The sequence below is a fragment of the Solanum stenotomum genome, chromosome 1 (assembly GCF_019186545.1).
Source record: "Solanum stenotomum isolate F172 chromosome 1, ASM1918654v1, whole genome shotgun sequence".
Taxonomy (NCBI): domain Eukaryota; kingdom Viridiplantae; phylum Streptophyta; class Magnoliopsida; order Solanales; family Solanaceae; genus Solanum; species Solanum stenotomum.
Window position 1 is genome coordinate 31479961 of NC_064282.1, and position 23098 is coordinate 31503058.

Genomic DNA, 23098 nt, shown 5'->3' on the forward strand with positions numbered 1-23098 from the left:
AGGATTCATTCATTTTGATTCGATTTTTGAGGGGGATAAAAATGGATTTAAATGTTTCCTTAGGAAATTAAAGGTTGATAGTTTAATTGAGTTGCCCTACATTCATTGAGTAAAACTATGGTATTTTATAATAATGTTAAAGAGATTTGTATCACAACTCTTTGCCTATTTGTGTAATTGTGTGTTACTTTTTGAAAGAAAAAAAAGAACAATGATAACAACAAGTGTGGAACTTGGAAGTTGGAACTACTCACAAGGCTTTTTTAGTAGTACTTAATTTAAATTTATAATTTATTGGCTTTTACACTTTTAGTAGTATTTTAATTATAATTTATTTCACTTCTGGGGTCAAATTAAGGCAGACATGTAATGAGTACTATAAGTACTACTCCTATATTTAATTTAACATATACAAATACTGCAGGTTTATATATTTTAATATTTAATCAATGACATCTTCTGTACAAATACAATTCTACAAAATAAAAGATTCACAACCTAGTTTTGACCTCTACCGTAGTCCGTATATCCTCGAAAAGAAACGACAAATTAAAAATTATTAGCACGGGAATCCAAAGGAAACATCTACTCTTTGTTAATTCGTAGTTAGTACTTTTCATCATACAATAATTTAAAAAACAGAGTAAAATAAGTAAAAAGATATAAATATAAATAAAATAAACAAAAAAATTACAAAATTTTAAAAAGCCCACTAAGCAGGCCCATAACAAAAAAACCGAACTAACAAAAACCGAACCGAATTAATATAAACCGAACCGAAATAATAAAAACCGAATCGAACCGAAATAATTCGGTTCGGTATTCGGTACACGTTGTATAAAAACCGAAAACCGAAAAAACCGAAAAAAAAAAACCGAAACCGAACCGAAATACCGAATGCCCAGCCCTAGTGGCTACATGATTTATGAGGGCTGTGAGTTGTCTGAACTCTTCCCCATATCGGTGCTCAATACTACTCCAAAAATATAATATTAGCTTTTATGTTTAAAAACATACTTCTTTCTGTGATTTGAGATTAGTGCTCAAAAACTTAGCTCAAAGGCTATCTTGGAAATCAAAGTTTCCTCTCTTGCTTCATTTAGAAAGCGATTACTCTTTTCTGAAAACTTGCCCGTAGGCTCCTTGGAAATCAAGGTTTCCTTTCTTGTTTAAATGCAAAAACATTTAAAACTCTTTGGGAATACATAACCCCATATACTTTTGAAGAAATAAACTTCAACTTTACTCTTTACTGAACTCAAAACTTAAGTCTTAAAACAAAGTTAAAACGTTTGCAAAAGACTTTTGAAAAACTTTATGAACTTCTCTTAACTTGACTCTTGACTTGACTCTTAGCTTTCCTTGAATTGAATTTATGGATTCAAGGATCGTGATTTGTGAAAGGAAAAATCTCATGATGTTTAGGAATGATTTTAGATATCTAAACATGAGAAAAATGATCAAAAATCGATTATGGGGAACTGCTTCGCGATGCGGAGGTGATTTAAATTCTTAGGTCGCGAATTAAATTTTTAGGCAGAACGCTCTGTGTCTGCTCCGCAACGCGAAATAACTTTTCCCAAAACTGGGGAGTGGGTCCGCGACGTGGAGACACTACCAGATTTCGACCGACGAAATTTCTTCCTCATTTTTCAACTCTAAACCCTCTAAACGTCGATGGTTCTTTCCCAAATACTTAAGATCATTTATACCATCACTATATGATAGATTCAAATCGAAATTACACCCGAAAACATGAATCAAACCCCAAGAAAACTTCAACAAAACAACCCACAAGAATTCAATTGAATTTCATCAAGAACTCAAAGGATTTACTTTCAAATCAAACATATTTCGCTGAATTGAATCATGATTGGCACGTGGGTGAACTAAACCAACGCTATGTGATCTCACATACCTTGTAGGGATCACCCCCGATGAAATCCACAAGCTAAACTCGACGATCTTGACAAATCTTGCTTCTCTTCTCCGTTTTCCTCTTCTTTTCTCTCTTCTCCAAGCCTTAGCGTATTTCGGTAAAAGCGTAAAATGATCTAATTCTGTTTAGACCCTAACTTATTTACCAAAAATGAAATAAAATAATTGGGCAAGGAAAAGACCAAACTACCCTTTAAAAATCCGGATTGAACTTTCGTTATTCCAACAACCAACCTCCAAAGGGCATATCTTACTCATACAAACTCGGAATCGTGCAAACTCAGCGGCGTTGGAAATATCATTCCAAGAGCTTTCCTACCATAATTGGAAGTGCTCCTAAATTACCATGAGCTAGAAGTTATAGCCGTTTGAAGTTGACCAAAAATTCACTTTTTTCCTAACTTAACAAAATTTCCAGATTTTCATTCTTCCCAAAAATGACCATTTCAAATTCTTAGATTCTTTCTAGTTATTTCAAATTGCGAGATGTTACAATGAATAGGTGTTAATTGTGCCTTATCCGAAAAGTCACAACCTTTTGAAAAAGTCATTGCTTATCGAAAAAGTCACAACCCTTTAAAAAAGGCACAACTCATCAGAAAAGGCACAACCCTTCGTAAAAGTCATAACTCACTGAAAAGTCGCAACCTGTCAAAAAAGCCACAACTCTTTGAAAAGTCACAACTCATTGAAAAAATCGCAATCCTTTAATTTGAAAAGATATCTACTTTCAATATAATAAAATTAATTAAACTAATAAATAAAATAAATGAGTATTTTTAATTGGGGGTATTCTAGTAATTCAACCTTCAAGTTTGGGAGTTCATGCTTTTAAGGAAGTATATATATATGTTTCAAACAATTTGGGTGACGAAAGCATTTTCTGGAAAACGTTTTTCGATTTTCTCATGTTTAGTTCGCTTAAATGTATTGGAAAATATTTTTTCAAATCAACTGATTTTTCTCAAATTTAAGGAAAATGTCTTCCATTCAAAAATTAACGAAAACATTTTCAAATCTCTCCTCTAAACTCAAATTACAATTTTTTTACATCACCCCTTACCCCGACCCTCCCATTATAAAAAAAATAAACAACATAAAATTTATTTTTAAAAAATTGTTCAAATTTTAATTTTTTTTAACTTTTTACCCTCTCAACCCTTGACTACCCCTACCCCCTCTAAAAAATACATAAAAGTTTGTTTTTGAGTTTTTTTTAAAAAAAATCATTTTTTTAATTCATGCCTACAACCCCCCCCCCCCGCCAGCTCCCCGTAACACCCCAGATTTTTTTAATCTAAGATTCAGATCATTCTATAACACCTCACAACTCTACTCATAATAATTTGATCGTTCGTGTAATACCACAGACTTGAAAAGGGTTAAAAAGGGTTAACATGCATGTCCACGGCCCTAAAGCATACTATGGGCCCTTTAGTGAAGCCAAAATGGCTCGTGAAAGGAACCTGTCACGCCCCGAGCCTACACCTTGGGCATGACTGGCACTCGAAGACCATTGCTGGCCTCAAGCAAACCCTTGGCCTGGCTTACTGACTCAGCGGAAGACTCTAAACTTTAATACAATGATCAAATTGAACTTACTCAAATAACTTAGTCAAATAGCTTAGAATGTTTAAAATTCAACATTCAACTTGGCCAAAATGGCAACTCAAGTCTTAACATATGAAATAACAATGTAAAAACATCCGACTACTAACTGTCTATGAAGCGTCTAAAATAAAAAGGGATGTCGAGACAGGACCCCCAATCATCCTAACATTTGAAAGACTAAAAAATAAAATAAAGGAATCCTCCGAAATGCAAGGGGGCTCATCAACAGACTCTGAAGGCTCAAGTTGGATCAACGAGGCGCTGGATGCTGATCCTGGTTACCTGCGTCTGTATCATAATAAGATGCAGGACAACTGGCATCAGTACATTGATGTATGAGTATGCGAGTTGGAAAACTAAAACAAGATCTAGGCTTGAAAGAACTCTGAAAGAAACACTTACCTGGCTCTTCTCTACTTCTAAATAACTTAACTCAAATATAAAGCAATAAAGCACATGCAATTTATATATAAATCTTATAAAATAGTTGCAACCAACTTAGTTCGTTAAAGATAAAGCAATAACAAACTCAACTTTAGTCAAAAAAGAAAATAATATGGTTTCTGTGGGAGATTCTCTAACCGACAACCACCACTATGAGCCTAAGTGGTGATACAACGTTCTTACCATCACGTTGCCAGACTGTTCTATAATTTGCCATCATATAGAACTACTTAACTTAGTGAATCCACTATCTTAACTTATGTGACCATCTAAAAAGCATGACCCATTAATAACCATGATGGCTACATGGTTTATGGAGACTTGAGAATATGAACTCGCATCCCCATATCGGTGCTCAATACTACTCCCAAAAATATACTTAGCTCAATATTTTAAAACAACTTCTTTATTTGGTTTGAGATAATTACTCAAAACTTAGCTTAAAAGCTCTCTTGGAATCGATGTTCCCTTTTCTTGCTCAAATGTGAAAACATTTATAAACTCTTTGGGGAATACTTAGTTCCCTTATAGCTTTTTGAATATTGAACTCAACTCTTCACTCTTTGCTTAACTTGAAACTTAAGTTTTAAAACAAGTTAATATGTTTGTTGAAGATTTTTGAAAATTTTAAAAACTTTGCTTGATTTGCTTCTTAACTTCTAGACTTGACTCCAAACTTCTCTTGACTTTGATCCTAACTTTCATTGAATTGGATTATGGTTTCAAGGTTCATGATCTCATGTTTATGGATAATTTCATGATGTTTACATGTACCTTAAAGTGTTGGAATCAACTAGAAAATATAGGGACATTACTAAGGAACAAGTACGAAAGAATGGGGGAATAATGGGAAGAACTGTGTCCCTGGCGCTCTGAGAGGTGCAGGGCGCCAGCCCTTGAGATTTAGAGACCAAGTTGGGGCACTCTAAATAGCGCGGCGCCCCAGAGCTCAACATTTAGAGACTCCCTTTTTGGAGCTCTAAGAGGCGCGGCGCTCCAGAGCTCAACATTTAGAGACCCCCTTTTTGGGGCTCTGAGAGGCGCGACGCGCCAGGACCCTCCCAAGTGTTCCCCGACTTTTCTTCATCGTTTTTCAACTCTAAACCCTCCCAATCAACTTAGTTGTTTTCCCAAACACTTAGAATCGATTATATCCTCAATATATACTAGATTAAACTCAAAATTTCACCCGAAAACATGAATCAAACATCAAGCAAACCTCAACAACCCAACCCACAAGAATTCAAACGAATTTCATCAAGAACTCAAAGGATTTACTTTCAAATCAATATAACCTTGCTGAATTGAATCATGTTTGGCGTGTGGGTCAACTAACCCAATGCTATGTGATCTCACACACCTTTTTAGGGATCACTCTCGACGAAATCCACAATTTATCCTTGACGAAATCGACGAATCTTGTTTTCTCTTCTCCTTTCTCCTCTTTTCTTTTATCTCCAAGCCCTAGCGTGAAATTCTAAATTCTAAAGCTGACTAAAATCTGATTTGACCCATATTAAACTCCTAAAAATGGATCAAAATAATAGGGCAAGGAAAAGACTAAAATACCCCTCTAAATCCGGATTGAACTTTCCTTAATCAACAACCCTACTTCCAAAGGGCATAACTTACTCATACGAACTCAGAATCGTGCAAACTTGGCAGCGTTGGAAAGATCATTCCAACCATATCTGGAATCACACCTAACTCATCCTGATCTAGGAATTATGACCGTTTAAAGTTGACCAAAAACTCACTTTAACTTGCTTAAAAATTTCCAGATTTCTTCATTCTTTCCAAAAGTAACTATTTCCTGATTTTAAACTTCCTTCTAGTTCTTTCTAGTTGTGAGATGTTACAATATCTCCCCCTTGGTAACATTCATCTTCGAATGAGATTACTCTTACTAGGCTTAGGGTGTAGCATCAAATTCAAACACCCAACAAGCAAATGCAAACAAAAGAATATGCTCATTCATAATTTTAAGAGCACTAAGAAGAAAATTAGTACCTTGATTTGCACTTTCTTCGGATTCAAAGAGATGTGGATATCTCTTCTTCATATCCTCCTCAGCTTCCTAAGTAGCTTCCTCAATAAATTGGTTCCTCCAAAGGACTTTGACCTGCATGGGCCACCAAAAAAAAAGGACTTTGACTGATGCTACCTCCTTTGTTCTCNCCTCCTCAGCTTCCTAAGTAGCTTCCTCAATAAATTGGTTCCTCCAAAGGACTTTGACCTGCATGGGCCACCAAAAAAAAAAGGACTTTGACTGATGCTACCTCATTTGTTCTCAACTTGCGAACTTGGCGATCTAGAATCTGAACAGGAATCTCCTCATAAGATAAGCTATCCTTGATCTCAATATTTTCAGTTGGTATGATCAATAAAGGATCGCTCATGCACTTCTTCAACATAGAGATGTGAAACACCAGATGAACCGCTGCTAGTTCTTGTGGTAGCTCCAACTCATAAGCTACATTGCCCATCCTTTTGGATATTCGATAAGGCCTAATATACCGGGGACTAAGTTTCCCCTTCTTACCAAACCTCATAACATTCTTCATGGGTGAAACCTTTAGATATACCCAATCATCTACTTCGAACTCTAACGCCCTTCTCCTAACATCAGTGTAGGATTTCTGACGACTCTGTGCCATTTTCAACCTCTCTTGAATCACCTTCACCTTCTCCATAGCTTGATGAACTAAATCTTGTCATATCAACCCTGTTTCACCAACTTCAAACCATCCAATAGGAGATCTGCATCTTCTCCCATAAAGAGCTTCATATGGAGCCATTTGGATGTTAGAGTGGTAACTATTATTGTAAGCGAATTCAATAAGGGGTAGGTGATCATTCCAATTACCTTTGACATAGATCACACAGGCCCCCAACATATCTTCTAATGTCTGAATAGTGCACTATGCTTTCCCATCTGTCTAAGTATTAAAGGCAGTACTTAAGTTCACCTTTGAGCCCAAACCTTTCTGAAAAGATTTCCAGAACTGTGCAGTAAATTGTGCACCTCTATTTGAAATAAAGGAGACTTGGACTCCATGAAGTCTTACCACCTCCTGAATATATAACCTGACATAATCTTCTGCTGAAAGGGTAGTCTTTACCGGCAAAAAATGGGCTGATTCTGTCATTCTGTCAACAATCACCCAAATAGATTCATACTGTCTACGAGACCTTGGCAAACCTGTGATGAAGTTCATATTAATCATTTCCCACTTCCATTCCGGAAGCTCTATATTCTGAGCTAAACCACCGGGCCTTTGATGCTCTACCTTAACTTGTTGGCAATTTTGACACTTAACAACAAATTCTGTAATGCCCTTCTTTATGCTACTCCACCAATAGACTTCTCTCAAATCGCGATACATCTTTGTGGAACCCGGATGGATGGAATATCTGGAGCTGTGAGCTTCCTCTATGATCCTCTGTTGGAGCCCATCCACCATTGGTACACAATCTTCCTTGATATCTCAACACACCATCTCCCCCTTGTTCAAAAGCTAACACTTTTTGCTTATGAACATTTACCTTCAACTCAAGCAAAATAGGATCTTGGTCTTTCTTGCCTTTTACTTCTAACACTAATGATGACTCAGCCCCATTCATTACCACTATTCCTCCTTTTGTGGAATCCATAAGTCGGACTCTTAGGCGTGCCAGTCTGTGCACATCTTTTGCTAACTCTATCTTTCCTTCTTCAACATGGGCGATGCTACCCATAGACAACCTACTTAAGGAATCAGCAACAACATTAGCCTTAACTGGGTATTAAAGAATACTCATGTCGTAGTCCTTGACTAACTCTAACCACCTTCTCTGTCTAAGATTAAGCTCTTTCTGAGTGAACACATATTGAAGGTTCTTGTGATTAGTGAACACATTCATATAGCACCATACAAATAATGGCGCCATATCTTCAAAGCAAAAACTACAGTAGCCAACTCTTGATCATGGGTTGGATAATTCATCTCATGAACTTTCAACTGTCTGGAGGCATAAGTTATTACTTTGCCATTCTGCATTAAGACACAACCCAAACCAACTTTAGATGCATCACAATACACCACAAAACATTGAGCACCTTCTGGTAAGGTCAAAACTGGGGCAGTAGTCAACCTCTTTTTCAATTCCTGAAAGCTTTTCTCACAAGCTTCACACCCTTGAAATTTCACTATCTTCTGAGTCAACTTGGTCAAAGGAGACGAAATAGATGAGAACCCCTCAACAAATCTTCTATAAAAGCTAGCTAAACCCAAGAAACTCCTAATATCAGTTGGAGATGTGGGTGTAGGCCAATTCTGCACTGCATCAATTTTCTAAGTATCAACTTTAATTTCCTCTCCAGACACAATATGGCCTAATAATGCCACACACTCAAGCCAAAACTCACACTTAGAGAACTTGGCATACAACTCCTTATCTTTCAAAGTCTAAAGAACTATTCTGAGATGGCTAGCATGATCTTCTTCATTCCTTGAATAGATTAGTATGTCATCAATGAAGACGATAACAAACATATCTAAATAAGGTTTGAAGACTCTATTCATAAGGTCCATGAATGTTGCTGGTGCATAGTTAAACCGAACGACATGACCAGAAACTCATAATGACCATAACGGGTCCTAAATGTTGTCTTAGAAATGTCACATTCCCTTACTTTCAACTGATGGTAACCTGATCTGAGGTCAATTTTCGAGAAACAGGAACCACCCTGAAGTTGATAAAAAAGATCATCAATCCTCGGAAGAGGATACTTATTCTTGATGGTAACCTTGTCCAACTGGCAGTAGTCTATACACATCCTAAGGGAACCATCTTTCTTTCTCACAAACAAGACCGGAGCGCCCTAAGGTGAGACACTTGGTCGAATGAAACCCTTATCTAGGAGATCTTTCAACTGCTCTTTCAAATCTTTCAACTCTGTTGGTGCCATTCTATATGGCGGAATAGAGATAGGACGAGTATCTAGAATGATATCTATGCCGAAGTCTATTTCTCTCTTAGGAGGTACTCTGGGTAGATCATCAGGGAAGACTTCTGGAAACTCTTTTACTATAGGAACTGACTGAATGGGAGGCATCTCGACACTAAAGTCATTAACTCGGACTAGATAGATACAACCCTTCGAAACTAACTTTCTTGCCTTAAGGTACTAAATGAAATGACCCTTAGGCACTGCTGAACTACTACTCCACTTTATGACTGGCTCATAAGGAATCTGAAACTTGACTAGTCGAGTTCTACAATCTATTGATACATAACAGGCATGAAGCCATTCCATACCTAGAATGACATCGAAATCTATCATGTCTAACTCAACTAAATCAGCCATGGTGCTCTTGTGATTGATGGAAACGGGACAATCATGATAGACTATTTCTGCTAGAATAAACTCCCCAACAGGTGTAGAAACACAGAAGGGTTCACAAAGTTTCTCAGGAAGAACATCAAACTTATTTGCAACATAAAGGGTTACAAAAGATAAACTTGCTCCTGGGTCTAGCAAAGCATAAACATCAAAAGTAAAGACTTTGATCATACCAGTGACAACGTCTAGAGAGTTCTCTTGCTCTTGGTGACTAGTGATCGCATAGAGGCAGTTTGCTCCTCCGCCAGTACCGAAAGTAGCTCCTCTAGGTGCAGCTTTGTCTGGTGGAGCAACTGATGAAGATTGGGCTCTATTGCCCTGATTTACACTACCTTGCATGTTCTAAGGACACTCCTTCATGAAGTGACCCTATTGCCCACACTTGAAACAACCTGTCTGGCCATCACGACACTTACCTGGGTGGATCCTACCACACTTAGTACATGCAGGAGCCAAGTTACCTCCTTGTGCCACACTACCTTGAGACTAGGCAGGTCTAGCTCTGATGTTCTGTGAATTCTGGCCATTATACTCACCTTTGTTTCAGGGTGCAGGTGCACTAGCAGATGATGGAGCATGTCCCTTTCGCTTTTACTGAAAGGACGAACTGTTCACATTACCTTTCTACTGCCCAGACTCATTCCCTGTCTTCGCTTTCTTACTTATGAACTCTTCCCTGTCCCTCAACTTCTCTTCCTCAACCTGCTGCATATAAACCATCAACCTTGATATGTCCATGTCACCTAACAGCATCGCTGCCCTGCCCTCTTTGCTTGATAGACGGGCCAACCCAACAACAAACAAACTCATTCTACTCCTCATGTCCTTAACTATTTCCGGAGCATAACGAGATAGTTGGGTGAACTTCAACCCATACTCATGCACACTTAGAGAATCCTGCTTAAGTGAAATTCCCGTACCTTAGCCTCTTTCAATTCTCGGGGAAAGAAATGTCCCAAGAAAGATTCCTCAAAATAGGCCCAGCTCGCATGTGGTGCATCCTCAGCTCTACCCTCTTTCCACTGATCAAACCAAGTCCTAGCAACATTCTTCAGTTGATATGCAACTAGCTTAACTCTCCAGTATCAGCAACATGCATCACATCGAACACCTTTTTCAGTTCCTCAATGAAGTTCTTTGGATCCTCAGTAGTGCTTGAACCAGTGAAGCTTGGAGGATTCATCCTCAAGAACTCACGAATCCTTGAAGTGTCAGCCTCTTCTTGTCGAGCTCTTCTTTGCTGACCAACCTGGTTAGTCACAGCTTGACTCAGCATCTTAATTGCCTCTCTGAACTCAGCATTAGTAACTTCCCCTTGAGGTTGCACTTCAAGAGCATTTCGTAACTTTTGTTCCTCAACATTGCATCTAGTAAGACAACCTCTGACAGCTCTTCATGGAGGCATGGTTATCTGAAAACACGCGCAAGCACGAATTAGAAGAAACTTTTTAGAGATCAACTCTAACGCATGAAAATAGTGTGAAAGAAGTGAGATAGTTCCTACATGTTGCAGTCTCCTAATTATAGATGTGGCCCGCTTCACACCGATAATTAGGACTCTACAGACACGGCTTCATAGACTCCCTAGGACTTTTGAACTATGTGCTCTAATACCAAGTTTGTCACGCCCCGAGCTTACACCCTGGGCAGGATTGGCACTCGAAGACCATTGCTGGCCTCAAGTGAACCCTTGGCCTGGCTTAGTGACTCAGCGGAAGACTCTAAACAATAATACAATGATCAAATTGAACTTACTCAAATAACTTAGTCAAATAGCTTAGAATGTTTAAAAGTCAACATTCAACTTGGCCAAAATGGCAACTCAAGTCTTAACATATGAAATAACAATGTAAAACCATCCGACTACTAACTGTCTATGAAGCATCTAAAACAAAGAGGGATGTCGGGACAGGACCCCCGATCATCCTAACATCTGAAAGACTAAAAACAACAAATAAAGGAGTCCTCCGGAATGCAAGGAGGCTCACCAACAGACTCTGAAGGCTCAAGTTGGATCAATGAGGCGCTGGATGCTGATCCTTGTTACCTACGTCTGCATCATAATAAGATGCAGGACAATTGGCATCAGTACATTGATGTACGAGTATGCGAGTTGGAAAGCTAAAACAAGATCTAGGCTTGAAAGAACTCTGAAAGAAACACTTACCTGGCTCTTCTCTACTTATGAATAACTTAACTCAAATATAAAGCAATAAAGCACATGCAATTTATATATAAAGCTTATAAAATAGTTGCAACCAACTTAGTTCGTTAAAGATAAAGCAATAACAAACTCAACTTTAGTCAAAAAAGAAAATAATATGGTTTCTGTGGGAGATTCTCTAACCGACAACCACCACTATGAGCCTAAGTGGTGATACAATGTTCTTACCATCACGCTGCCAGACTGTCCTATACTTTGCCGTCATATAGAACTACTTAACTTAGTGGATCCACTAGCTTAACTTATGTGATCATCTAAAAATCATAACCCATTAATACCCATGATGGCTACATGGTTTATGGAGACTTGAGTTAATATGAACTCGCATCCCCATATCGGTGCTCAATACTACTCCCAAAAATATAGTTAGATCAATATTTTAAAACAACTTCTTTATTTGGTTTGAGATAATTACTCAAAACTTAGCTTAAAAGCTCTCTTGGAATCGATGTACCCTTTTCTTGCTCAAATGTGAAAACATTTATAAACTCTTTGGGGAATACTATGTTCCCTTATAGCTTTTTGAGAAATGAACTCAACTCTTCACTCTTTGCTTAACTTGAAACTTAGTCTTAAAACAAGTTAAAATGTTTGTTGAAGACTTTTGAAAACTTTAAAAACTTTGTTTGACTTGCTTCTTAACTTCTAGACTTGACTCTTAACTTCTCTTGACTTTGATCCTAACTTTCCTTGAATTGGATTATGGATTCAAGGTTCATGATCTCATGTTTATGGATGATTTCATGATGTTTAGATGTACCTTAGAGTGTTGGAATCAACTAGAAAAAATAGGTGCATTGCTAAGGAACAAGCACAAAAGGATGAGGGAAGAATGGGAAGTACTGGAGTCCCTGGCGCTCTGAGAGGCGCGGGGCGCCAACCCTTGAGATTCAGAGATCAAGTTGGGGCACTCTGACTGGCGCGGAGCCCCAGAGCTCAACTTTCAGAGATCCTTTTTTAGGGCTCTGAGAGGCGCGTCCCCAGGTGTTCCCCGACATTTCTTCTTTGTTTTTCAACTCTAAACCCTCCCAATCAACTTAGTTCTTTCCCCAGACACTTAGAATCGATTATATCCTCAATATATACCAGATTCAACTCGAAATTTCACCCAAAAACATGAATCAAACATCAAGCAAACCTCAACAACACAACCCACAAGAATTCAAACGAATTTCATCAAGAACTCAAATGATTTACTTTCAAATCAATATAACCTTACTGAATTGAATCATGTTTGGCGTGTGGGTGAACTAACCCAATGCTATGTGATCTCACATACCTTTTTAGGGATCACCCCGATGAAATCCACAAGCTATCCTTGACGAAATCGACGAATCTTGCTTCATCTTCTCCTTTCTCTTCTTTTCTCTTTTCTCCAAGCCCTAGCATGAAATTCCAAATTTTAAAGCTGTCTAAAATCTTATTTGACCCATATTAAAATCCTACAAATGGATTAAAATAATAGGGCAAGGAAAAGACTAAAATACCCCTCTAAATCCGGATTGGACTGTCCTTAATCCAACAACCCTACTTCCAAAGGGCATAACTTACTCATACGAACTCGAAATCGTGCAAACTTGATGGCGTTGGAAAGATCATTCCAAGGGATTTCCAACCATATATAGAATCACACCTAATTCATCTTGAGCTAGGATTTATGGCCGTTTGAAATTGACCAAAAATTCACTTTAACTTACTTAAAAATTTCCAGATTTCCTCATTCTTTCCAAAAGTAACTATTTCCAGATTTTAAACTTCCTTCTAGTTCTTTCTAGTTGCGAGATGTTACAGGACCGCTATCCATTTAGGGCAAGGTGCACAATCGTTCAGGGCTGCCAAGTAGTGAGTCACCTGGACTGGACCCTAGATGATTTGTGGTGGCTTATACGAACCGTGTAGGGGTCCATAAAGGTCACCCCTCAACTTTCAAGTGTAAGGTCAACTTAAAACGACCATATATCTCATAACACAAGTAATTAGGTGGTCCATAACCTATCAAATTAAAGATCATTGAGTCCTATTTTCAACGCCACCAAATTTGCCTCATTTCAAGTTTGGAGTAAGAAGTTATGCCCATTTTAGTAAGGCCCTGTCAGATAGTTGAAGTTTCACGGATGGCTATATGGCCAATGAAGTTTTTAACGGACCGTGGAGCCCTAAACGGTCTGTGAAGCCTCCTTTTTTTAAGCCTATAGTCTTCTGCTAAGTAGTCAGTCAAGTCAATAGTTCATTTGGGGATCATAAATGGTTCTCAGTAATGGACACGTCCAGGGTGTAGGCTTGAGGAGTGACAGCCCCCCTCTCGATTTTTTTTAAAAGTTTGTTTTTTTTTAAAAAAAATCAATATTAATTTTTTGTTTTTTTACCCAACCCCACGCCTACCCCCTACCAACCAAACATCATATATATATAGGAGAAACATAGATGAGGTGATGTGGCACCTCTCTATGGCCTCCATTTCTATTTATTTCTTTTCTCATTTTTTTGGACATTTTTTAATCTTTCTCTTCATTTTTAATATAATTATTATTTTTTTATAATTAATGTTTTGTTGATTAATGTGGATGTCCATAACTTCAAGATATAATTTCACCGTTATGTGTAATAATATTCACACCTCCACCATCTCCTTATTTATCTTCCACACCCTTTAATCTTCCCCACATTCTCAATAATTAATATCATGTTTATTGCTATATTTTTGTATGCCTCTTATAACAATATAAATAGAGGTCTTGAGGATATGTTATACACTTGAAGATTTAGAAAACACTTGAATATACTTGGAAGAAAATTCTCTCTTGTCTCTCTACATTTCATGTCTATTTTCTCACTTATATTATTACTTTTTTTAGTTTTGTTTTACTACATCTTTTCATTCTTGAAAAGTTAAAATGTTATATCTAATTGTATTTATCTTCACAAAAATATATGTATTGATACTTGTATGCCTATTTAAGATACTTGTATGCCTACCTTCACATCTTTTGATATATTTTGTCTTCTTTATATATTTTATTCGTAATATTTATTTTTGATTAATTTCATTCCAATATTCATTGATCTCTTTGTATAATAATCAAATATTGAGGTTTGACGTATATCATATTCGATCTAAGGAATAAAATTCTTCAAATAAATCAAAAATATTATACAGTGACACAAAAAAAGTTCAGTTATTATACATTTTTTTGCTTTAGTATAGTATAAATCAAAAATATCACGTAGTGACACAAAGGAAAATTATGTTGTTATGGATTTTTAGCTTTATTATAATATATAATTGTAGAAGTAATTTAATTTTTATATATATTTTAATGAATGAAAATTCTCAATTAAATTCTTAAAAATTAGACGATATAATCACAAAAATATCCAAAAGAAAAATAATTGAAATATCTACCTATAGATTTTTTCGTTTGCCTGTAAATAATTCCTTAATTCAATATAGTACACTTCACTGAAAGACTAATAGTGCTTAAGAAAATTAATTATTAGAAATAAAAATATATATACACAAGAAAAAGAAAAAAAATCACCACAAATATATGACATTCACATTTCAACTAATTAAATATCTAAAAGAATCATAGTTCAATATAAAATTCAATTGAGAGAAAAAAGAAGAAATAAAATTTCATGCATATGAGTTTCCTTAGTTCATGCCTTCATGGTATTTAAGTATGATTATAGGAATTGTTAGAATAGCTATATTTTGTAAGACTTAAATGTTTTTTCATTGCTCCATACTCATTAAGATATTTAATGTACGTTTCTATTGTCTTTGGAAGGAAAAAATTAAGCGTCAATGAAGCATATATATCTTGCCCATTAGCCTTTTCTATAAATTCTCAAATAGATTGAACATATTATTTTCTTTTTAGTATTACTTTATGCATTTAAGAATCTTGAAAACTTAAAAAAACTTCATAACTTGATTAAAAAAAATTGAATACCATTATATTTATACCTACTCACCAAATGAATATCAACATTATTTTATTTAGTAGAAAAACGAATGGAACTTATTTTTGTGTTTCTATTCTAACCTATATTAATTGTGAATATACAATGAGATGTGTTTTAAAGAAAATTTCCAATATCATGTTTTCATTTAATTATTTCTTGAATAGCAAAGACTAATTAAATAAATAGATAACTTAGTGAAGAAATATATAGTCAAAGGTCTGCTAACAAGCTATTTTTATACATATTTTTTTCATATTTACTTAAAACAAAATATAGATAATGTTTTATGTAACTTTTGGTTTAGAATTTAAAAACATAAGTTTTGAAAAAGACTTTTATGAATACTATAATTTCTTCTATTTAAAAGAAATATTGAAAATAAAATTGATTATATTTTTTGATGATTTTAATATTCGAGTATTAGAAAGAACGAAAAACAAATCATGAATTTGGTGGGGCATTTGGCCATATATAATTAGAAATTATTATATTTTTATTTTACTAGAAATTTTTAAAATCAGAGTTGTGTTTTGTTATTTTTTTTCACAAATAAGATAAAATAATATTTTATTTGAAATTCTAAACATGGAGGTGTAATTTGAATTTTTCATAATCAAAATTAATTTTTAAATAAAGTAAAAAATATTACATAAAAAAAAGGGTGATATAGTTTATTTCTCTGTGCGAATCACAGATAAGTTCACTAGTAAGAAAATAAATGAGAACCACATGTTTTTCAAAGAAAACATTTTGTGGAAAGGTCAAAATGGAATTATCTTTGGTAGACAAAAAGACGTGATCAAATGAAATGGGTATTCCAGTAAAATCAATATGAGAGAGCAAAAAAAAATGTAAACACGTGGAAAGGTCAAAATGGAAAGACAAAATACGACACCGTTTAGTTTGTTTGTGAAGTTTTCCAACTTTCATTCATTCCAAGAAGGTTCAGTCCAAAGTCTCGTTGAGACCTCACCTATATAAACCCCTCATAAGTATCAAAATCAATCCACCCACCACCTTTAACTGTTTGAAAAATCTCTTTTCTTCTTCAGACACACTTCTTCCCATTTGAACTGTAAGTCTATATTTCTCATTCTTTAATCTGTTCTTTTTCTTTTGTTTATCTAATTATCTAGTTATATATATCTGTTGATTTGTTTTTCATAATTAACAGATCTATATCTGTGTATATACATATTACAATTAGTTAACTTCAAATTGGAACGACACCATTTTATTATATTGTTGATTAGCTCAAGAAATGAATACTAGCAGTTGCATTGGTATTTCAACCATGAAACCATGTTGTAGAATCCTCAGCAGTTGTAAAGGTTCATCCTTTATTGGTAACTCATTTGGGAAATGTAATCATTTAATTAATGATAATTTGTCGAATCCGCACTGCAAATTAGATGATATACATAGGGTTTCTAATTATGCTAATAGGGTTATAGGGGTTATTGGTTCAAATCGGAGTGTTTTTTGTGGATCCGATTCGAATTGGAAGCATTCTAGGATTCTTTTGGGTTTTAGGTTGAATAAGGAAACTAGGTGCTACTGTGTCAATGCAAATGCTGCATCTGATGTAAGGAATCATTCAACTTCAATTGAAGCTCAAGTGAATGAGAAGATCTTCGATAAGTTTTACATACATGGGGGCTTAAATGTGAAGCCTTTAGTCATTGACAGAAAAGAATCAGGTAAAGACGTAGCTAAAGTAGAAAAAGTTAGGACAGATGTCAATGATGGATCAGGTGTAAATGTAAAGCATCCTGATAATTATTTAAATGGGGAGAGTGTTTCTGAATCACCCCATGAGAAAGAGTTATCGGAAGTGGAAAAGGAAGCATGGACTTTGCTTAGGGGAGCCGTTGTAAACTATTGTGGCTTCCCCGTTGGGACTGTGGCAGCTAATGATCCAGCTGATATGCAGCCGCTTAACTACGATCAAGTGTTTATACGCGATTTTGTCCCATCGGCTCTTGCTTTTTTGCTTAATGGAGAAGGGGGGATTGTCAAGAATTTTCTGCTCCACACTCTGCAATTGCAGGTATGCATTTCATACACAATGTGGCAAGTATCTTCTATAATAATGGGATGTTGAAGTTGGCTTTTGTTATAATGATAAAGAACTGTTACATATAATCATGTAAAACCATTGAATCATTCTTTGTTTCGCTTTTTTACTTTGAGCTGTGTCATTTGAAGTTGAGAGTGTCGTTTCCACAATTAGTAATGTAATACTTTTTAATAACTGTGTGAAAAAACATCTAAGCTTTCCTTTTCTGTTTTGAGATGTGTCATTCTCAGAATCTGTGTTGATTTCTGCAAACCAATTGCTGCTAATGATGCAAACTTCTGTTTGTTTATGCTTTGAGAATCCATTAAAGGACCTTGTGGGCATTCATGTGTGTATGTGTGTAGACTGAGAAATCTCGGAATCAGTTTGACATTTCCATGAAGGATTGCAGCTTTATTTTTGAAATGTTTTTATACAAATGAACATTTCTCACTCAAGTTTGTATTGCAAAAAAGCTTGTTGATTTCTGTGTTTGTGATAATTAACATTTGGCATAATTCACATCCCTGTATTTGTCAAGTCTTTTCTTGGCAAGTTTCAATCCTCATGGTAAGTTAAACATCTATGTTCTGTGCTTCTTAGAGCTGGGAGAAAACTGTGGACTGCTATAACCCTGGAAAAGGATTGATGCCCGCTAGTTTTAAAATCAGAACTGTGCCTCTTGATGGAAGTAATGGTGAATTTGAAGATGTGCTAGACCCAGACTTTGGTGAATCCGCAATTGGACGTGTTGCACCTGTTGATTCTGGTAAGAGAATAGCTGTAATGCATTATTGTTAATCATTTTGCTGGCCGATTAGTTGTCTCTTTCTGATATTTGTTGCTTTATTACATTCATTTGTCAATATCAACAATTTGAACTCTTTATCAAATGATACTCATGGATCACGGCATGAATACCCTGCTGCAGACAAAGCCTGATAGTCCAGTGAATAACGGTAGAGGGGGAGGGCCCGTTATCTACCAAGTTCTGTATTGTGCCCACTGACCTTAGGATATTTCTCAGTAACGACTCATGATCCAAAACTCTTTTGAATGGGCCTGCTCGGATTAAGTGCTGTTTTATTGTACTTTTACAGGGTTGTGGTGGATTATCTTATTAAGATCTTATGGAAGGATTACAGGGGACTATACTTTGCAAGAGAGGGTGGATGTACAGACAGGCATATGTCTGATACTTCACCTGTGCTTAAGTGATGGTTTTGACATGTTTCCTACTCTCTTGGTCACTGATGGGTCCTGCATGATTGATAGGAGGATGGGTATTCACGGTCATCCACTTGAGATCCAAGTAAGATAACATACGAGAGGGAATTTAATCAGAATCTTGGTTAGATCTGAGTTCAACAGGATTGCATGTCATTCTTTGCCTAAGCTGCTCATATTTTTCATAGTTTTGCTTTTGCTGTTATTTGAATTAGTGCTTCTCTAAAGGTCGGCCCGGTGCACCGAGAATCTCTTTCACGCAAAGTCCAATGAAGGGTCACATCCTAAGGGAATGTAATGTAGGCAACCTATCTGATCCCATCATTTGTGGCCAATTCCACGGCTTGAACCCATTGCTATAGGTCACACGGGGACTTTACCATTGCTCCAAGGCTTCCCGTCATTAGTGCTTGTCTAATAAGATTAAAGAACTTTCACTGAAGCAATTCCTTTTCTTTCTTTCTTTTTTTTGGAAAAAGGTAATTAGTACCTTTCACAAAAGGAGCAGTAAGTGCTGCAAATCTGTGCAGAGTGCTGCATATCCCTCTTCTTGCCTTGGAGGGGTTCTATCTAATCAAGTATTGGATGTATTTCTTCTACATCTTTCTTCTTACCCCAAAAATAAAATGACAAAATACACTTGAACGTCATCTTTTTGATAGAGTTGAACTTGTCTTAAACAACAACAACAACATACCCAGTGAAATCCCACTAAGAGCCCGTTTGGATTAGCTTTATTGTCTTTGACTTAAAAGTCATAAGTTAGTTCATATGACTTTTGGCTTATCTTTTGCTATTTTGACTTAAAACAAGTGCTTAAAAGCACTTTTTAATTTTAACCAAACACTACAAAAATGTTTAAAAGACATTTTAACGTAAAAGCACCTAAAATATGCCAGTCCTAACAGGCTCTAAAGTTGAACTTGTCTTAAGAGCATCTAGAATTCTATTACACGAAACAGTCCACCAAATGCATGCAGGGGCCAGGGACCGTGTATCGCCTTGTTGTTCTTCCTTTTTCCTTCCCAAATCTGTGGCAATATCTCTAAATGTTGATGCGTATCCCCAGGCATGGCCAATTTGATGCCAACAAAATTCACTGAAGCATTTCTATGATGTCAAAAATTGTTGAGAGAATTATCCAATGTTTTGTTTGTTACCAGGGAGATTGAGTCATCCCGTGCTTAAGTCTGGTGTAGTATAGCCTAGCATGACATGAGTTTACATGGACATTTTGGTGTAGTGACAGTAAGTATTACGCAGAGTATGTTGCTTTATCTACAGATTTACTGTCAAATTGGCTGTTGTTTTGCATCTAGGTAAATTGATGCTCACTGTTGGTTACATCTGAGAATTTCTCCCCTACCTTATATTTCAGATTTTAACTTTTAGGAGACAGCTTGCCCTATTTTTTGTCGACCTGAGTAGTGTATGCTGTGTGGTGTATAGCTTCAGCTAGTACTGTTTACTTGCCGATTTACTGAATTAATACATCATTTCTCCAGGCCCTGTTTTATTCAGCTTTACGAAGCTCTCGTGAGATGCTCACCATCAACGACTCCACAAAAAGTCTTGTTTCTGCCATCAACAACCGTCTCAGTGCACTTTCATTTCACATGAGGGAGTATTATTGGTTGGACAGGAAAAAGATTAATGAGATATATCGCTACAAAACAGAAGAGTATTCTACAGATGCCATCAACAAGTTCAATATCTACCCAGATCAAATTCCGTCTTGGCTTATGGATTGGATTCCAGAGATTGGTGGATATCTTGTTGGCAATTTACAACCTGCACATATGGATTTTCGTTTTTTCACTCATGGAAATATTTGGACCATTATTTCATCACTAGGATCTCATGAACAGAATGAATCTATTTTGAATTTGATTGAAGACAAATGGGATGACCTCATGGGGAAAATGCCTCTAAAGATTTGTTACCCAGCTTTAGAACATGAAGAATGGCGCATTATCACTGGCAGTGACCCTAAGAATACGTGAGGCTCTAGCTTCTCCTTTTGCTTCCCACTGTCCCATTTCTATGTACCTTGTGGTAGCTCGTTTTGTACATTCAAAATACTCTTGATAATCATAAAAGGTCTGTTCACAAGCTTAATCAATGTATTTTCTGCAGCCCATGGTCATATCATAATGGCGGTTCATGGCCTACTCTACTGTGGCAGGTACACTCCCTATGAATTTCTTAGATCATTAAATGAGGAAGTTTATATGCCAGCAAATAAATATATGTATCAGAACTAGAATTTATGATACTAATCTGTAGAATGTCCTTGATAAGCCATCTTAACCATCTTTAATTTTTTTCATTCATAGTTTACCCTTGCTTGTATTAAAATGGGAAGACCAGAACTAGCACAAAAAGCGGTGGATTTGGCTGAAAAGAGACTTTCAGCAGACCACTGGCCTGAATATTATGATACAAGGCATGGGAGATTCATTGGCAAGCAAGCTCGATTGTGTCAGACTTGGACAATTGCTGGATACTTGACCTCAAAGATGCTGTTGCAAAATCCAGACATGGCATCCAAGTTGTTCTGGAACGAGGATTATGAGCTCCTTGAGAATTGTGTTTGCGCACTAAGACCAAATGGTCGTAGGAAATGTTCGCGCTCTGCTACCAGATCTCAAGTAGGTCTCTAAATGTGTCCCCATTTCTGCAATTCCATGCACTTTTACCATCTTAATGAAGACATTTTCTTGTTAGAAATTGACCTTCACTGGTTTAACAGACAGTTTATGTTCTGTGCAAAATAAATTGCTAAAGCTTGTGTTGTAGTATATCATCGTACCTTTCGATTAAATCATAAACGTGACACTGATAGGTGCCATTCATCAATAAATTTTCTGATTTTGAATCTAAATATTTTGTGTCAATGTTGGATGAAGTGTTTCATTTAATTCTCACGCTTGCTAGTGACTTTGCACTCTTACTAATTGACTTGAACTCTCGGCCTATCAGTGAAAAGTGAGGGTGATTCATTGAACTGAAACACTTGTCATTTCTCAGTCCCTTGCATCAATATCAGATATGGTTTTACTGAAAGGAGTTCTTTTGACTAATTTGAGTTGAAAGTTGAAACCACACCGAAATTACATTTACCCTTCATGAAAGTACCAATAGAAAATCACATCCGCGTTCCCTTTTTAATTGAACATTAAAGCTAGTAGTCCAAGTAAAATGTAGCTAAAACCTAGTAAACCAAACACAGAGAGGGAATGGGCAGAAACAAAACTCCCCTTTTGGGGGATCTACAGAACCATTCAAGCCTCATTTTTTTCTCCTTGTAATAAAGGTATTGAGATCATTCAGTAAGATCATCATGATCTGATTGTACCCTAAAGAAATGAAGGCGAGTGTCTCCAAGTTTCCTGGAATAAGTAGCTTTCTTGTACTCATCCCAAGTGAAAGGCCTGTACAGGTTAGGTTCATGTGGTGAAAGCAACTTAGGGGGACAAGCTATCCAGGCATTGGGTGCTGGAGCACCGAAGTAAGCCATTGACATCCTCCTTCTACAGGAATTCACCATTGCCCTATGTCTTACACTCAAAAACCTTCCGTTCGTCAGTGCCTGAAATCAACAAACAGGGATTGTTAAAAAGGGTTAGCCTCTTTGTATTCCACAAAATGCAGGACTAAGGGTGTGTTTGGTATGAAGGAAAACATTTTCCGGAAAATGTTTTCCAATTTTCTCATGTTTGGTTGGGTTAAATGTTTTGGAAAATATTTTCCAAATCAACTCATTTTCCTCAAATTTAAGGAAAATGACTTCCCTTCAAAACTTAAGGAAAACATTTTCCAAAAGACCAAAACTCTCTTCCAACTTCAAACTACAATTACTTTTTTGTTGAAAAAATCAATTTATTTTGTCCCTACCCTCCAACCAACGCCCCCCACCTCCCCGAAAAAAAATAATAATTTAAAGCTTGTTTTTAAATTTAATTTTTTTACCTACCCTCACCCTTACCCCTACCCCCACGCCCTCCCAAAAAAATATTAAAAATTATTTTTAAAAGATATTTCTAATTTCAATTTTTTATTTTTTACCCCCACCCACTACCTTCACCCCCCCCCCTCTCCCCTTAGATTTTTTTATTGTTTTTAAAAAATATTTTCAACTTCAATTTTTTATTTTTTCATCCCGATCCTCGATCACCCACGCCCCTCCCCCCCCCCCCCCCCCCCCCCCCCCCCCCCCCCCCCCCCCCTCCCCCCCCAT

At 36.4% G+C, this 23098-nt stretch overlaps 2 protein-coding genes across 3 annotated transcripts in view; one reads left to right on the top strand and one right to left on the bottom strand.

Annotated features, from left to right (window-relative positions):
- LOC125843276 (alkaline/neutral invertase A, mitochondrial-like) overlaps window positions 1–21548 on the top strand; it is an 80422-nt gene extending 58874 nt beyond the window's left edge. The window contains exons 3-8 of one of the 2 annotated variants that reach the window (XM_049522509.1): window positions 17327–17622; window positions 18235–18400; window positions 18732–18943; window positions 20364–20857; window positions 20995–21043; window positions 21195–21548. In XM_049522509.1, the coding sequence (XP_049378466.1) occupies window positions 17327–17622; window positions 18235–18400; window positions 18732–18943; window positions 20364–20857; window positions 20995–21043; window positions 21195–21521 (1544 nt within the window). In that variant the 3' untranslated portion in view covers window positions 21522–21548. Of the gene's footprint in view, window positions 1–16563; window positions 17623–18234; window positions 18401–18731; window positions 18944–20363; window positions 20858–20994; window positions 21044–21194 lie in introns of those variants that run through there. The other variant, XM_049522502.1, reaches the window with a different exon arrangement.
- A 186-nt stretch (window positions 21549–21734) lies between these two features.
- Window positions 21735–23098, bottom strand: part of LOC125843357 (gibberellin 2-beta-dioxygenase 2-like) — a 7641-nt gene continuing 6277 nt past the window's right edge. Inside the window, exon 3 of the mRNA XM_049522605.1 lies at window positions 21735–22450. Within this exon, the coding sequence (XP_049378562.1) occupies window positions 22184–22450 (267 nt within the window). The 3' untranslated portion in view covers window positions 21735–22183. The remainder of the gene's footprint in view (window positions 22451–23098) is intronic.